The following is an 18,530-nucleotide window of genomic DNA, read 5'->3' on the forward strand; positions in this document are numbered from 1 at the left end:
GAATGAAGAAGTTGCAAGACTCTAAGAATAATAATCAGTAAATCAGAGTGACTATGAGGAGAAAACATAAAAGAAGATAGACAGCTGGAATTTTCTATTTTTCCAGTGAAGTTTGAGTGAAGATTATCATTTGTATATATGATGTGATTTAAATAGCAATGAGGGGGAGATCAGGGAATTTGTAAGATGTCATGTTAGAGAGTGGGCAAGAGCACATGTGAGAGAAGCACACTACAATATGGGGCCAGTGTGGAGGATCCATCAGAGATTGGATCACAAATTCAAAGAGACTAGCAGGATAATTTCACATAAAAAGATACAGTACTTGTCCATGATTCAGCTGTTCTTGCCTAGTCTAGTGCAGGCAGCGGAGAGTTAGGTAGTCGACTCAACTGTTCTTCTCATTGACAGATAAAGAAGAAACCAGGGAATTGAGTGTACTTGAAGGGGGAAGATAATAATGGGGCATCATTTTGTCTAATTGGGGTAAGAAGAACATGTGCAATACTGAGGAGAGTGGAAGAATGAAAAACCGATGAAGGAAAACATTTGGAATCTGCATGAGGATGAAATATCTGGAAAAGAAGCATAATGAATATGTGCCACATGGAGAAGAGGAAACAGTCAGAGAAGGAATAATAATGCAAACAAAATCTCAAGCTGGACAGTTAGTGATGGTCAATAGTGTGGCCATCTAGGGAGATGGGATGTAAGTGTAGTGCTTCCAAGGGAGAAAGTCAGGAATGGAGGCCAGTATGTTATCTCAGTTGTGTGCAAGTTTCCTGGCAGCACCAGGAACAGGAGACAGAGGAGCCTAGTGAGCCTGGGATTGCAGCATTTCTGGATGACGGGGAGCAACCAGGCTGAAGACTGACACCAGTTGAAGTGGTAGCTGGTACCACTTCATGGGACAAAATTTAAGCATGTGGACATGGAGAAAAAATAATATAAATTGTTAAAAATGACAAAGGAAAGCAGGAACATTTTTATTCTAAGATTCGACCCAGAAATATTCTTTTGAAAGGGAAGCACAGAGCCTCCAGATGATAAAGATATCATTATTTTCAGAGGACAGCCAGTTTTTTTTTATCAGAACATTAAACTGAAGCACACATTATAGGTCTTAAGAAATTGAGGACAATAGCCTCCAATTTCCAACAGGCCCCATAGAATGTTTTCTGAGAGAGGGATGAAGTGGTTCATTTGCAGTAACATGGATGAAGGCTCAGAGGAGGGAGTATCAACCAAGACCTCTGGGACTGTAAGGAGATGAATTCAATAAGAAAATAAGGGGAGACAGGCCCTTCATCTCACAGCAATTCCCCATAATGTGGCAGACGAGAAGATTAACAAACAGCATTTCAACAGAATTGTTTTGGGGGCCATGGAGAGGAGTTGAACTCTTCTTATCCATCCAGATAATCAGGCATCGTTCTTTCTAGCTTCTTCCTACTCTGCTCATGATGGGATTTTATCAGTACCTCAAAGTCACCAGGCTTTTCACACCTCAGTATTTACACTGACTAAAAGCTCTTAATACTTTCTTCATTTGACATCTACTTCCTTCATTGGTCTCAAATGTGATTTCTCTTTTCCTCAAATAACCCATTTCCTCAGCACCTTCCACTTCTTTATGACACTCACATTTATGGTTGGTGTGTGTCATCATACTAGAGGATAAACTCCATGAGGACAGGGGGAGTATTTTCTTCTTCTCTCTCCTCCTCATGATTCAAATTAAGTTGCTAGATGCAATTCACTCAATTACTTATAATCAACAATCTGAACTGAGAGTGTCTGACTCATGTAGGTGGTGGATGTGCGTAAAAGACCATGAGCTCAAAGATAACTGACTAGTAGTGGGTACCCCAAGTTGTCCCTCACTCTCTTGAGACTATGGGGTGGACAAAGTGCTTACCAATAACCTTAGTTTCCACATCTGGATTAAATGATCACCATAATACCTAAGAGAGTTTCTGGAGAGGTTTAACCTTTATTACATGTAGAAAAAACAAAAACAAAAACAAAAAACTTAACACTATGACAGGACATAGCAAGTGATTTATATAATTGAGGTCAAATTCCTCACTCTACTAAGAAAATAGAGAATAATTATTATAGCCTAAGACTGCACTAACCATTTGCTGACACAGTTTTTTTTAACTTTAGAGGGAAAGTTTATGCTTAATTTAATATCCATGGCATTTTCCACATAAATGGCTGTCAGAACAGGTTTACTTAATTCCATTATTGAAACAAGATTGTAAGTTGAGGCTTAAACAATCTCTTTTCAAACTTTCACCTTGTAGACTTATTTGAACTCATTCCTTTAGTTTGAAAATATGAATTTCTCTGAAAACAACCTCCAGAGTGAGGATACAGGAATAGGGAGTAAGTCACCTGAACACATGATATAAGCTTCCTCCTTTGCAGAGCAAGATCTGTGTTTCCAGGGGTCAGAAGGACACTGCCAGAGAGAGGTGTCCATTTTCCTACACCGGATTCCATCTACCCAACGAGGTCTAGAACTTTCTCTGAGAGGAACAGAAGTGTTGAGAGTCCCAGTGTCCCCACAGCCAAGCTGTCTGCAGATCACGGACAAGGTCATAGCTTCCATGGGGCTGTGGCAAACACTGCCCCAGGTGTTGTTGTATAAAACCTCCAGCCACCCAGCACACTCCTGGTCCTCGCTCACCAACCTGAGGGCCAGGAACTCTGAAACCAAGAAGAGGAAAATAGAACACAGTGAGTATTTAACGTTCAGTGCTGTTTTTCTTGACCCCTATGTACTGAGTGCTCATTGCTAACTTTGCTGATGAAATGCCCACTGGGAGAAAGACAAAACTTTTATCCATTTACCTGTTTTGATAACTCGTATGTATCTTTGTAATTCTATGACAATGGATAGTGGAAAATGAACAGGGAGGAATACTGAAGTGGGGTTCTTGAGGTGAGGGAGGAAAAGATAACTGACTAAATATCTGACAGACCCTGGGAAAAGGGGTGTGGACAATGATGTGGCAGAACAGTGAAGTCCCAGATATGTCAGTTCCTGATCCTGAAGCTTGTGAATAGGTTACATTTTGAGGCAAAGGAGCTTTGCAAATAAGATCAAGATGAGGAATTTTTAATGGTGAGATTATTTTAGATTATATGGGATTAATTATGTCAGCCCAATCTAACATCCTTTGATCTGTATTCTTACAAGCAGACAATGATTTCTGACTCTGTCAAAGAAAGATGTGAAGATGAAAAAAATGGTCAGAAGTATGCAAGGTGGTTGACTTGAATAAGGAAGGCAAATACAGGTAATTTTTAGATGCTGAAAAGTCAAGAAAATGAGTCTTCCCAGACCCTCCACTGAATGTAGCTCACTGACACATTGTTTATAGCTCAGGTGAACTGGGGTCAGACTAGGACTCATGTTGTTCTAAGTCACTAACTCGGTGGTAATTTATTATAGCAGCAAAAGGTAACTAATACAGTGGGTCTCAGGATGCTGCACACACAGTAACTGAAGCATGAGGTCTGCAGTCAAATGGACACTGAAGAGAATAATTGTCAGGAGGCAAGAATGAGAAGGAAGGAGCAGAAGCTCAGCTCTTGCATCAGGAAATGGAAGCCCTTCATCTTTTCTGCTAGAGAGACAGGCACTGTGGGATGAGCCTCCTCCCACTCCACCCTGCCACCTATTTCCCCTCTTCTGCCCTAAGGCTCAGATACCATCATGTACATGCTCCTCATTTCTTCCAACTGTACCCAGTGTGCCCCAAAGACCTGAGCAGATGACCCCAGCATCTTCCTTGTGCCTGCAGTTGTGCTGCCTCCAGCCCTGGGAAGGGCACTGCCACACATGGGTCTCCTCTCCTGTGCAGTTCACCTCATCCAGCCAGATGGGTCCTGATCCCTCTCCAAAGTGAGCAGAGACGGTGGCCTCCAGGGCCACTCCACAGCCCAGCTGTCTGCACACCACATGGGCATCACTCAGGTCCCAGCTGTCATCACAGATGGAGCCCCAGGAGCCCTGCTGCAGGATCTCCACTCTCCCAGCACAACGACTGCCCCCATCCACCAGGCGGAGCTGTCTGCTGTCTGAGGAGAGACAGGGTCATGTCAGTGGACATTCACACAGGGAATGGGAAGGCTTTAGTGCTTGGATCCTTGCTCACCTGAGCAGTTGGTGATTTACCCCTCTGAGGCTGCAGAGCCTGCTGGGTCAGACCAGGAGTCATTGCACTGGTGCAGCAGCTGGGTCTGGTTACCTTCAGATGGGAGTAGAGAGGATGAAACTGAATTAAGGTACATAATAATCTATTGATGGCATCTGAAAGCTGTAGGACAAAATCAGTAATTTCCTACCTTCAGAACTGTTCTCCTAATGGAGATTTCTGCTTCTGAATCTGACACTTTTGGGCTTTATGTCAAGTACTAGGAGTGACTTTAGGCAAGTGGGAATATGTTAGTACTTCTTGAGAACATTGCACAGCTCCCAGGATAGCTAGACTTTAAGAGTCAAACGAAGAGAAAAGTGAAAAGTGGGATCAGCTATTTTCCCTGGAGGCACTTGCCCACATCAAAGTTAGAAGGTGACACTGAAAATCTCAGCATGTTTGCCAGATTGCTGTGGCCATACCCAAATATAATTTAGGTTGAACCAAAGAAGAGAAATCATGTTAGACAACCAGGAAACTTGTATCATATTTTGTGAACTAAAAGGGTTTTTGTCACAGGGATGGTGCCAAGTTTCTCAAAACTTCAATTGTTTTTGTGTAATGTGATCTAAAATAAAATACTTGGAAGAGGCAAAATAAAATCCTTTTATTTATTTAGTTTCTCAAAAACAATGTGGATCCAAAATACCACATGAAATAGAGTTTAGTAGAAAACAAACAGTAAAAGTGAGAAAAAAATTGTAAAAGATTTTTACATATTAGTATTGGTGTTTCCTTATAGGTAATTTATATAATCATGTTTAATTGGTCTATTAAATGGCATGATGTTCATCTTGGCAGAGAAATGATCACCAAAATATAGTAAAAATTTTCAAGTTAAAAAGTCAAGAGCTAAAAATAAGAACCCAAAGGTGAGTCAAAAACATTAGATTATTACAGAATAGAAATTGCAAAGTATAAAAACACATAAAAATACACAGAGTAAAGCACAGAAAGATAAGGATTGAAACCATAAACCAGGGACTTGAAAGACATGGTGAGAGAAACTAACATTCTTATGTAATCTATAAGTTTCATATATTTAAGGCCACTATAACGGTGCTAAAAGTACAACTTAGAAAATACACAAAGTCAGATATTCAATATACATATAGATTTAAAACATATTCACAAAATCTGTGATGCCCTATCCATTAACCTTTGGAGTCCATTCCTCCTTCCCTTGAATCTGGGCTGACCGTGGTGAGTTGTCTATAAGCCATACAATGTGGTGAAGCCAAAATGGCTTGACATAGAAACCTAGCTTAGAAAGTCATATCTCCTCCTCTTTAGGATGTTTGCTTTATGGCATATCTATTGTATAGAGACTATCATGTGGGAGAGAACATTTGCAGGTGGTTCTGTCAACAGCCCTCTGTTGAACTTCAAGCTACCAGCCATGTGAATGAACTATCCTGGATTCCCAGCTTGGTCAAGTCTTCAAGTGATCTCAGTTCCTCATGACATTCAAGTGTAACCTTATGACAGATCCCAAGAGGCAACAGCCAAGAGCCCTTCCCAAATTCATGAGTCAGGTAATGATGAGAAAAAATGAAATATATTTTTCATTTGAGTTGCTCTTCCTTTCTCTTTCCTCTTCCTCTCATTCTTTCAAATACCTAACATACACAATAAGGATAGAATTTTAAAGGCTTCTAGAAACAAATGTTAGATTACATTTAGAGGGAAACCAATTTGCATCTCAGCTGATTTCTCAAACCAGAACCCAAATCTAGGATGTTTTGGAATAATATACATCAAGACTTCAAAGAAAAAGGATGTCAGCCAAGAATATAATACCCCAAAAAAATTAAGCTTCATTTTTGAAGGTGAAATCAAAACCTTCTATGATAAACAAAAAAAAAAAAAAAAAAAAAAATCACAACTAGAAAGCCTGCACTAGAGGACGTTCTCAGAAAAATATTCCAGGAACAAAAAAATGAAAAATGAAAGTGAAAATCATCAAAGGGAGAAGGGGATAAACTAAATCAAATTAAAAACCAGAGATAAAACAATATAACAGGGAATACAAATCATATCTCAATAATATCTTTGAACATAAATAGGCAAAACTCATCAATTAAAAGACATAGACTGGGATATTGGATTAAAATAGCACAACCCAACAATATGCCCTCTCCAAGAGACTCACTACTTAGGTAAAAGACATTCAGAGACTAAAAGTGAAAAAGATGGAAAAACTATATCACTCATATGGATCATGTGAACAAGCAGGGATTTCTGTCCTCATATCAGATAAAGTGAACTTCAAGCCAAACCTAATCATAAGGCACAAAGAAGCACATTTCATACTGCTTAAGGGAATGATACATATGCAAGACAAAGCAGTTGTAAATATTTATGCCTCGAAAAGGCAGCATCTATGCACATGAAACAAATTCTTCTCAATTTAAAAAAAAAAAAAAAGATCACAACAAAATAATACTGAGTGAATTTAACATACCTCTATCACCACTGGATAGATCCTCCAAACAAAAATTAAAGAAACCATAGAACTAAATAATTCAATCAATAATTTAGACTTTAAAGGCATATAGAGAGTATTTCATCCATCAATGATTGGAGACACTTTCTTCTTAGCAGCACATGAATCCTTCTCTAAAACAGACTATATCATATGCCATAAAGCAACTCTTAGAAAATACAAAAAAATAGAGATAATGCCTTGATTCTATCTAATCATAATGGAATGAAATTAGAAATCAATGATATAATTTAAAAAATAAAAGCTATGTTAACACCAGAGGATTAAGTAATACACTAATGAATGACCAATTGATAGCAGAACAAATCAAGGATTAAACAAAAAAAAATACTTAGGAGAAATGAAAATAATGTCATAACATATCAAAATCTCTGGGGCACTATGAAGCCAGTACTAAGAGGAAATTTCATTGCATTGAACTCATTCACTAAAAAAATATAAAGTCAAAAATTAAGTAACATAACATTACATCTCAAAGCCCTAGAAAAAGAACAAATCAATAGCAAATACAGAAGACACGAAAAAAATAAAAATTAGAGCTGAAATCAATAAAATGGAAACAAAATAAATATTTTTTTAAAAATGACAAAATGAAAAGTTGGTTCTTTGCAAAAATCAATATAATTGATAAACCTTTAGCTACTAAGACAAAGAGAAAACAAATATTACTAAAATTTGTGATGAAAAAAAGAAATATCACTGAAATACAGATGATAATCAGAAAGTATTTGGAAAATTTATACTCCAAAAAATAAAAATAGAAAATCTTGAAGACACTGACAATTTCCTAGAGACATATGACCTATCCAAACTTAATCAGGAGAACATACATAATAAGAACAGATCAATTTTAAGCATTGAAATAGAAGTCACCATGAAAAGCCTACAAATCAAGAAAAGCTCAGGTTCAGATGGATTCTCAGCCTAGTTCTACAAGTCCTTGAAAAAAAATGAATATCAGTCAAGAATACAGTCAACACCAATAGTCCTCAAATTATTCCATGAAATAGAAAAGAAGGGAATCCTTCCAAACTCATTCTATGAAGCTAACATCACCCTGATATCAAAATTAGACAAAAATACATCAAGCAAAGAAAACTTCAGACCAATATGCCTGATGAACATGGATACAAAAATTATTATTAAAATCCTGGCAAATCTCATAAAAAATATTAAAAATAGTGGGGCTCATCCCAGGGATGCAAGTTTCGTTCAACATACAGTAATCAATAAACATAATTCAGTACATTGATAGACATAATGACAATAATTATATTATCATCTCAACAGATGCAGAAAAAGCACTTAACAAAATACACATGGTTTCATGTTCAAAACACTAGAAAAATTAGGGATAGTAGGAACATACCTCAACATTGTAAAAGTTATATATGTTAAATCCAAGGCCAACATTATACTAAATGGGGAAAGACAGAAAACATTCCCTCAAAGAACTGGAACAAGACAAGAATGCCCTCTTTTACCACTTATATTCAACATTGTCCTTAAAATTCTAGCCAGGGCAATAAGAGACAAGAAAGAAATTAAATAGATACAAATAGGAAAGGAAGAATTCAAACAATCCCTATTTGATGATGACATGACCCATATTGAAAGACCCAAAAAATTCCACCAGAAAACTTTTAGAACTAATGAATGAATCCAGCAAAGTAGCAGGATATAAAATTAACACGCATAAATCAATTGCATTCCTATACATCAGGGGTGAATCCACCAAAAGAAATCAGGAAAACTACCCCATTCATAATGGCCTCAAAATTTAAAGTATTTGGGAATCTATATAGCAAAAGAAATGAAAGACCTCTACAATGAAAACTACAGAACATTATAGAAAGAAATTGAAAAACAACTTAGAACATGGAAAGATCTTCCATATTCATGGATAGCAGAATTAACATTGCCAAAATGGCCATACTCTCAATTGCTCTATACAGATTTAATGGAAATTCCAATGGCATTCTTTATTAAAATAGAAAAATCAGTCATAAAATTCATTTGGAAAAATAAGAGACCCAGAAGAGTCAAAGCAATCCTTAGCAATAAAAGTAAAGCTGGAGCCATCAAAATACCAGAGCTTAAATTATACTACAGAGTTATAGTTACAAAGAACAGCATGGTGTTGGCACCAAAAAAGACAGGTAGACAAATGTTACAGAGTGAAGAAACAGAGACAAACCCACATAAATACAGTTAGCTCATAGTAGACAAAGGTCAAAAAAAATACATTGGAGAAAAAATAGCCTCTTCAAAAATGGTGCTGGGAAAAGTGGAAATTCAAATGTAGCAAAATATAATGGGGCACAAATCTCTCATCCTGCACAAATCTCAACTCAAAGTGCATCAAGGACTTAGGCTTGAGACCTTAATCCTGTGCCTAATAGTAGTAAAATTAGGTTCAAATCTCCACCATGTCAGCTTAGAAACTGACTTCCTTAACAAGACTTATAAAGTGCAAGAAGTAAAATCAAGAAACCTTCAAATGGGATAAATTCTAACTAAAAAGTTTTTTCACAGCAAAGGAAACAATCAAGATTATGAAGAAAGAGCCTACAGATTAGGAGAAAGTCATTGTCACCTGCATTAATCTCCAGGGTAGATAAAGATCTCAAAAACTTAACACTCCCCCACCAAATAACCCAGCAGATAAATGGGCTAAGGTACTGAACAGACACTTCACAGAAGAAGAAATACAATTGGTCAACAAATATATAAAAAGAATTCAACATCTCCAGTATTTAGAGACATGCAAATTAAAACTACACTGAGAACTCATCTCACTTCTGTTGTAATGGCAATTATTAAGAATACAAGTAACAAAAAATGTTGGCAAGTACATGGGGGAAATTACACTCATACAATGTGGGTGGGACTGCTTATGCAAAGTGGTATAGATATTCCTCAGAAAACTTGGAATGGAACCTCCATTTGACTCAGTTTTCCTACTGCTCAACATATACTTGAAGGCCTAATAATCAGTATGCTGTAGCTATATAGTACATCAAAGTTCAGAGCACTTAAATTCATAATAGCTAAGTTATGGAACCAACGTAGATGTCCTTCAGCAGATGAATAGTTAAAGAAAATATGGTGTATATACACATTGGAATATTACTCAGCCATAAAGAAGAATAAAATTATGGCATTTGACAGTAAATGATTGAATGGGTGGACTATCATGCTAAGTGAAATAAGCCAATCCCAAAAAAACCAAAGGCCAAATGTTTTCTCTGATATGAAGTTGCTAATTCACAATAAGGTGTGTGGGTTCAAGGAAAGAATAGAGTTAGTTTGGATTATACAGAGGGGAGTGAAAGGAGAGGAAGTTATATAAGAGTAGGAAGGATAGTAGAGTGAATCAGACATTATCACCCCATGTGCATTTATGATTACATGACTGGTGTAACTCTACATCATGTACAATCAGAGGAATGAGAATTTATACTCCAGATATGTATAATATATCAAAATACATTCTACTATCATGTATAGCTAGTAAGAATAGATGAAAATAATAATAAAAAGTTTTTATTATTATTTGAATAATAATAATAATAATAATAATAATAATAATAATAATACCACATTGAAGCAAATGTGGTAGAAAAGTTTAAGATTTGAGATAACTTTGCAGAACACAATGTGTGTTCCTTTTCTTACTCTGTTTTTCTGTGTGCTTAACATATATAGGTAATAATAAAGTTTTAGACTTTGTCAATCAAAAAAATTCCTCTGAATAACACTTGACAGGGTCTGGAAAATGAATAATCACCGATAGGAATCACATCACACCAAGGAACGTCTCATATTTCTAGTCATCTCTCCATGCTGTCTGCTCTTAGAGACATGTCACTCAAGGAGAAAACTGAGTACCAGTCAGCCCTGATCTCTGCTTAATTAGAACTATTCCTCTTAAAACCACTTGACAGGGCCTAAAAGATAAATGATCATTGAGAAGAATCATAGTTCATTTTGGAACATGTGCTCTCCACGCTATCTGCTCTTAGAGCCATGCCACTCAAGTACCAGTCAGCCCTGACCTCTCTTACCTGAGCAGACCACAGAGGCTGTGTTTCCATGGGCACAGGAAAGAATACCCAGTGCAGTCACAGGGCAATTCCACAAGAAGGACTCAGACCCTGAGCAGTGGAATCTGTCTCTCCAGATCTCATCTCCTCTTTCCACAAAGTACTCTCCCTTTGGGGTGGAGATGGCGACTCCACAGCCCAGCTGACGGCAGACAACATTGGCATTGGCCATATTCCAGTGGGAGGCACAGAGTGTTCTGCAGCCTCCAGAGGTCTTCATCTCCACTTGACCCTCACACTGAGAGCTGCCATTTTTCATGAGCCTGATTTCTGTGTACTCTAGAAGGAGAAGACAGGCTTTCAGTAATATCTCACATTTTTTACCACAACAGAATGTGCAAAAAGTTTAAAGTCCTGCTGCGGGTCTCACCTGAGCAGAGAACTTGCACAGCCCCTCTATGGTGGCAGCTTCCTGCAGGACAGGGCACTCTGGGACAGAACCAGAGCTCAGACTCCCATCCCTTACACTGGAACTCTTCAGCCCAGACCTGTTCACTGGCCTCTCTGTGGGCAGGTCCAACAGAAAAGATGCTGTCTTGCCACATCCCAGCTCTGCACAGATGACCTGGGCAGTGGGTAATGTGAAATTCCCATAAGATACTGGAGTCCATCCTCCTCCAGAATTCACTTCCACTCGCCCAGAGCAAGGTCCACCTCCTCCATCCAAACGCACAAATCCTGTGGAAGAACATAACCAGTACAATGGGTTGGAATTGGGAGCTATATGTTTCTGGAAAGCTGTGAAATCTTTTCCTTCCCCAGGAATGGAATGTGGAGAATGGATTCAATGGTTTCAGAATAGAGACTCCATGAGTAAGTGTCTGAAGAAAACTTTAGGAGGAGGAATTTGTAAGTTCAGTTCTAAATGACTGACTCCAGAAATAAAATACACACACACATATATATATATATATATATATATATATATATATATATATATATATATATATATAGAGAGAGAGAGAGAGAGAGAGAGAGAGTATAATATAAACATATTATTGTATGTATTACAATATACCTAACTGTGTGTTTGTCTGTCTGTGTCAGTCTACCTCCTTTTTAATAAGCCCAATCCCCTGACTTGAACTCACCGTAGAAAAAGGGTAGGATTAATTTTCCACTCTTTTATCCTCAGAAACTTTCAGTTCACTAATAATCATTACAACTAAGTTAACATTTGTTAAAGAATGGAAAATTCAAAATGTATCAAAAATGTCAATTTATATTAATTTCCCATTTAGAGATGAGAAAATATCCCACTAAATAGTGTGAGGCAGAGATGGAAAGTAGGTTATGGTGACTAAGATAATCTGTCTTCTTTACATCATCCTTCCCATTAAAGAAAACAGAGAATTTAGAAGTAGGATCAGCTGGGCAAGGTGGTGTATGTCTATAATCCCAGTGGCACTGGAGGCTGAGCCAGGAGGATCTCGAGTTCAAAGCAGCCTCGGCAATGGTAAGGTGCTAAGCAACTCATTGATCAGTCTGCTGCTTTTTCAATAAAATACAAAAAAGAGCTGGGGATGTGGCTCAGTGATTGAGAAGCCTTGAGTTCAATCCCTAGTACCTCCCCACCTCCAAAAGAAGTAGGATTTGTTTCAAAGAAGCATCATTCAATTACTAACAAGTAGAGTTTGAAGAAGCCATTAGACATCTATTGAAGTTGATCAGGAAGTGATTTTGAATATCCCTTCAGACCTATCGGGAGACATCTGACTATAGATATGCAATTGTAATGTAATAGTAGGTTGGTATCCTGAAGAAGGAAATCCTTTATCTGGAGAACAACATGTTCAGTAATTTTTGTTTTCAAAGTAAGTCATCAAAATGGAATTGACTCAGTATGTGTAAAAATGCCTCCAATCGGAAAGGATAAAAGTGAGCAGAGAGGTCTTCAAAGGAGACACAATCTGAACTCTCTGCCTAGGCCTTATATAGGAGAGAGTTCTACAAAGACAATATTGAGAGTCTGCTTTCCTGTTTTGTTATTCACAACACTAGCATGTTTTCAGAATTTGTCAATTTCCAGATGTGTTTCTAGGTGCTGGGTATGTATATTTAAAGAAAATAATGTCATCATCTTTGTAGACCTTTACATCCAGTGGGGAGAATCCCAGTTTTAAGCCATTTGATATTTGTGAGTTACTGGGTGGAAAAAGAAAGAAAACTTGCATCTGCAGAAATCTATTGATTTATTGAGTAAATTAAAAATTGCATCCCTTTATATCCTTGTCTGATCTTTTGCTCCATAGACACATTGTTCTGGGCCTTTTTTGGGTTTCTTATGAAAGTATCATCCAATGGACCTTTTCTTCCTCTATTCTGACCTTCTCAATACCTCAGCTTTGAGTCACTCTTGCAAATCATTTTCCTCCTTTTGTGCAGGAGGGGTGCACTGAATTCACACAATATACACTGATTGCCCTTCCTACACCAGGGTCTTAAGTGCTGCTGAGGTAATCCTTATGTGCTCTTTGCCAACCTTTGAAGTCCATCCCCCAGATCCTGTAAGCTTCTGCTGTCTTTCAGAAAAGTCTACTTGTCTTCCTGTCCCATTCCTATCAAATTTATCTGCCAATATACTTTTCTTATATCATTGTTTCCATCATATATAAACAATATAATTTTCTCCATATCTTGTCACTTTGTTTTCCTTCATTTTCATCTAAGTAAATGTATTTTAACTGAAATGTACTGACATAGTATACATATTAATCAAATAAATTCACGTGCTGATGTATGTATGTATGTATGCATTGCATTTCTTTGTCTCTTCAAAAACTTTTCATTTCCTTTTGGTGAAAGCTTCCAATACACTTTCTTCTAGCTTTTTGAAATGTAGTTTATTATTGTTTCTATAGTCACCCTACTGTGCCACGGTGCACCAGAACTTCTTCTTACTATTTAAGTAAAATCTATTATTCATTGATCAGTCAGTTGCCTTCCAATTCCCATTCCCTACACTCTCTAGTCTATGGTAACCACAATTCTACTCTCAACATCTATGAGGTCAACTCTTTTATATTTGACATACAGTGAGATTATAAGATAGTTGTCCTTCTTTGTCTGACTTATTTCAATTAAACTAGTGATCTCCTTACCCATGCATGTTGTGTCAAATGAAAGAATTGAATTCATTTTATACATTCATACATCAGCACATGAATTTAATCAATTAATATGTACACTATGTCAGTACACTTCAGTTAAAATAAGTTTACTTAAGTGTTTATATATGTATAGCCAGAGATAGTTTTGCACTGGGTTAGTAGGTGTATGGGCACAGAAATTTGTTCTTAGATGAAAATGAAGGAAAATATAAATAGTATCTCATTTATTTATCCATTTATCAGCTGATGGGCATTTAGATTATGTCCATTTCTTATCTACTATGAATAGTACTGCCATGAATATGGTAGTACAGATGTCTCTTTAACATAGTGATTTTATTTCTATGGACATATGCTCAGCATTGGGATTGTTGTAACATATGTCAATTTTTGGGTACTGGATGTTTGATAATGTCTTTGTATCTTCCTTATTTCTAAATGATAGATTTTCTGGATTCAGTATTGTTGATTGGCTGGGTTTTTTAGTTCTATGAAAATCTCATGACACTCACTTTTGACCTATATGTTTACTGTTGAGAAGTCTGCCATCAGGTGAATTGGGACATGTTTATATGTGTTATTTCTTTTTTTTTCTTGATGCCTGAGAGTCTTTGTCTTTCATCTTTTGGAGCTGTATTATAATTTATATGGATAAGAAGCCGAGGCTCCCAGTCACAACTGCTCAACTAACTTTTCAATTTCATGCAAAGACTTAACTCTCTCCATGTTATGCTGATGGGGGTTGAGGAGAAATGAGGTAGGTAGTCTTATGACCACCAATTCTGCAATTCTATATCACAGCCTGAAGCCACAGTCTGTCAAGGCAACAAAGAACTTGGGAGGGACCAAGGCTTCAATGTTAGGAGCTGCCACTGCTGAGGTGGACTCAAGGCCCCAAATTCTTGCAACCAGCCACAGGTGCTCAGGCTCTTCTTAAGTCTGTCCCACCAGCACACAGGTCTTACTCTGTTACCTCCCTTCTACATTTGATACCTCTAATTCTTACTTGGTGCTGGGTATGATCATGGTGGGTCTGGCAGTGAATTCCAAGACAAAGTCCTATGCCATCACTCTGCCTGATCCTTAGAGTCTTGCTTTCTCCTCTTCTGCTAGAGATTCGAATAATTATAGTGGAGACAGTCTCTTTGCTGCCCAACTAAAGACAGTACCAGAGACTCAGTGTGAGGTTACTGGCATGGGGACAGTATTGTTGGGCTCTTTCAAGCACCAAATTTCAGTATGGCAGGCCTAGCCCTGGGTTTCAAGTGTAAGATCTGGGCTTAATTTCTTTTCCATTTCCCAAGGATGCATTTCCCTTCATGCTGGGCTACTTGAGGTTGGGAAATGGTCAAGTCTTATTTTCCTCAATCCTCAATGTGTCTTTTCTTTTTATCATAGTAAAAGCAGGCACTCACCTAGGTTATTTTCTCTTATGAAGCCAGTTTTGTGTGTGAATAACAATTAATTTGATGTATTGTGGGAGATCACTGAACAACCATCCTGTTTCTAGTCCTAAACTATGTAACATCTTACTATAATACATATGCATTAATATTTTATTACATCCAACATTAATCTGCCAGCACAGAGCTAAATTCATCCTCCAAGTATGAGTTTAATGCTTTGAAAAAGAAATGTAGAGAGAATCTATTGTTGTAATGATGAAAGGAATATCTGTGACTCAGAGCATTTCACTCACAGTTCTCTGGCCCTTCCTGCCAATGATTTGATAATTCTGATGTCTGAATCTGGAAAGGAGAAATGCAAGTTTGCAGTAATCCATAAATTCCTCTGTGATGTGTTTAATCCCTTCCCTGTGCCCATACACCTACTAACCCAGTGCAAAACTATCTCTGGCTACACATATATAAACACTTAATTCAACTGAAAACAATCGAGCCCCATTCTTGTGTGTCTTTTGAAAAGAGGATGTGCATTGTAATTTATAGGTAACTGTACAAATAGTAAATCATAGAACCAGAATTATAAAGATGATTTTATGTGGAATGATTCTATAAAGAAACCTTATCTCATCAAGTATGACTGCAGAGAAGAGAAAGGACTCTATCTGAGATTTACAATAAAGAATTAAGTAAAGCCCGTCATATACTGCTGTTTTGAGCAACCAGCATTCATGGGGACCTCTTAAACCTCCATGGATCATCTGTCTCTTATTTCCCCAAGATCAGATAAATACTTTTGGTCCTTTCAATTCTCTTATGCTGTGGAGAATGTGCAGACCCTACCTGAGCATATGACGCCTGCATCCTGAATGTGCCCACAGTTCTGCTGTCCCCAGCCTTGAGATGGGCACTTCCACACTTGGTCCTCCTTTCCTGTGCACTGCAGCTGGCTCAGCCAGATGGGCCCTGATCCCTCCCCAAATTGTGCATAGTGCATGGCATCGATGGCAACTCCACAGCCCATTTGTCTGCACACCACATGGGCATCTTTCAGGTCCCAGTTGATGTGACAGACAGTGCCCCAGGAATGCTGGTGAAGGATCTCCACTCTGCCTGCACAGCGACTGCCACCATCCACCAGTCGGAGATTTGGGGTCTCTGAGGAGAAAATAATTATGTCAATGGGTGTATTTACAAAGAAAAAGAGGAGGGTTTTCTTGTCTTATGCTATTCCCCCCTCAACAAATCAGTTGGCAGAATCCACTTTCAGATTGAAGAGCTTGCTGTTAAGACACGGAGTCATTCACACTAGGGCAGCAGCTAAGTTTCAATTCCTATCAAAACAAGTAGAAGAATTGATTATGTAAAAAAAAGAAAAGAAAAAAAGATTAAACACAATATAATATAGTTAGATGTCTCAGGTAGAAATTATTATGTAGCTCCTATTAGAGTTAAACTTATTATTTGCAGAGTTCTCCATAGGATCTGATAACACAATTCTAGAAATGTCAGGTTTCCTAGCTTGAGTAGTTGAAAATGTCTTTTTCTGAAGCATTTCTAAAAGTCAATGGGCCAGCATCTGATTGGTTCTTATAGAGCACACATACTTGAGTGCTAATAGTCTGATACATGGAAGGATCAGAGCACAGTGGGTAGAGTAAGAAACTGGAATGAGATTATCAGAAACTTCAGTGGACAGCCATGAATCCATGAATCCAGGAGAAATCATAACCATTTGGTCATTAAGCATGGAAAATGGATGGATCATGGTTTGTCTCCAAATATTTCACTAATGATTCTAAGCTTAAGAGTTCAGATTGGATATGCAATGTCAAAACTTGACTTACTTTAGGTAGATTGAGCAACTTCTCAAAAATGATGATGTCAGATATTGACATTGCTCAACACCCATAGAATGTTACTTCCCCCCCCAAATAAATCAAATCTATGCTGGAATTCCAGGAGTTGATATTATGCAAAAAAATGGAGTTTTTGGCAAAGAGGTAAATAGCAGAAAAGAAGTACCTTTGTTGTGACTCTGAATGAAAAAGGTTAGGGAACATAGGGACAATTGTATTTTGAGAAGAGAAAGAAAGGAGCTGATAAAGAAGTCATGATAAACTGCATGGAGAGCAGAAAGGCAGTCTAGGAAAGTATAAAGCAATTTACAACTTCATCTCCAGCTGCCTGGGTGAGGGAGGCAACTTGCAAACATAAAGTAAGCTGGAGAATGCAGACAACCCAGATGGCGTCTTACCTGTGGGAGAAACACATGGTTCTTACAAGCTTTAGATCAAATTTGGGGCATTGTTCTGAAGGGGAGTACTCCTGCACAACAAGCAAGCTTTGGAGAAAAAATTCATCACATTGCCCAGCAAACTCTCAGAGTGATATAACCAGGAGCTATCTTAAGAAGTGGTCATTGTTAGGAACTAAACTGCTCTGGGGTTTAGACAATATGTGGTAATGACAATTTTAGGTCCCTGCCACAGTGATTGGGTGGAAGTTAATGTTCTGTAGTCTCAGATAGAAAGAATGCCTGTCACAAACACACACGAGAGCATTCAATTACAGGGGAAGGATGGAAGTCCATTGGTAAGTGGTCCCACCCTCTGTGAAGAATAGCATTTCCAGGCACATGTGGTTGCACATAGGGACCAGGTCTGAGAGCTAAGAGACAATATCTGGCAATTCGCAGCTTCCCCATGTCACATCTCCAGCGATTACACTATTTTCCACAAGTTTTCCAGGGATTCACCATGGCTAGGACACTTGGCACACCCCTAACTCTAGCCAATACAGGGAAATTTCACCTTAATGAAGCTGTGACCTAGTCCTGGTGAAGCATTAGTGGATATTTCAACTTAATGAAAAGGGAAGAAAGAAATCCACAGCTGAAGAACCAGCCACAAGTAGGCATAATTCCTGCTCCTGGACAATCTCCACCTTAATTATTAATTATTTTTCCAGAGAGAAATAATCCAAATGTTGAGGAAAAGTGCCTTGAAGGACCTCAGAACAGGTTGCTTCCATACCCCTCAGACCAAACACTAAAAAATAATACCGCAGGAAGAATGCTCTGTACACTGTGCTGTCCTTAACAACACACCTGAACTACCAGAAGGGCCCCATTTATATGACAACTATAGAGAAAGATGTGCTCTGACACAATACCTAGAGTTTCAAAACCCATT

The 18,530-nt window shown here is 38.0% G+C and overlaps 1 protein-coding gene across 1 annotated transcript in view; it reads right to left on the reverse strand.

Moving 5' to 3' along the window:
- LOC114104822 (uncharacterized) overlaps positions 1-18,530 on the reverse strand; it is a 419,591-nt gene that overhangs the window by 14,477 nt on the left and 386,584 nt on the right. The window contains 7 exon segments of the mRNA XM_071609308.1: positions 2,401-2,715; positions 3,778-4,092; positions 4,170-4,262; positions 10,785-11,102; positions 11,194-11,331; positions 11,334-11,501; positions 16,180-16,494. Of these exon segments, the coding sequence (XP_071465409.1) occupies positions 2,401-2,715; positions 3,778-4,092; positions 4,170-4,262; positions 10,785-11,102; positions 11,194-11,331; positions 11,334-11,501; positions 16,180-16,494 (1,662 nt within the window).

This window comes from Marmota flaviventris, chromosome 3 (genome assembly GCF_047511675.1).
Source record: "Marmota flaviventris isolate mMarFla1 chromosome 3, mMarFla1.hap1, whole genome shotgun sequence".
Classification (NCBI taxonomy): domain Eukaryota; kingdom Metazoa; phylum Chordata; class Mammalia; order Rodentia; family Sciuridae; genus Marmota; species Marmota flaviventris.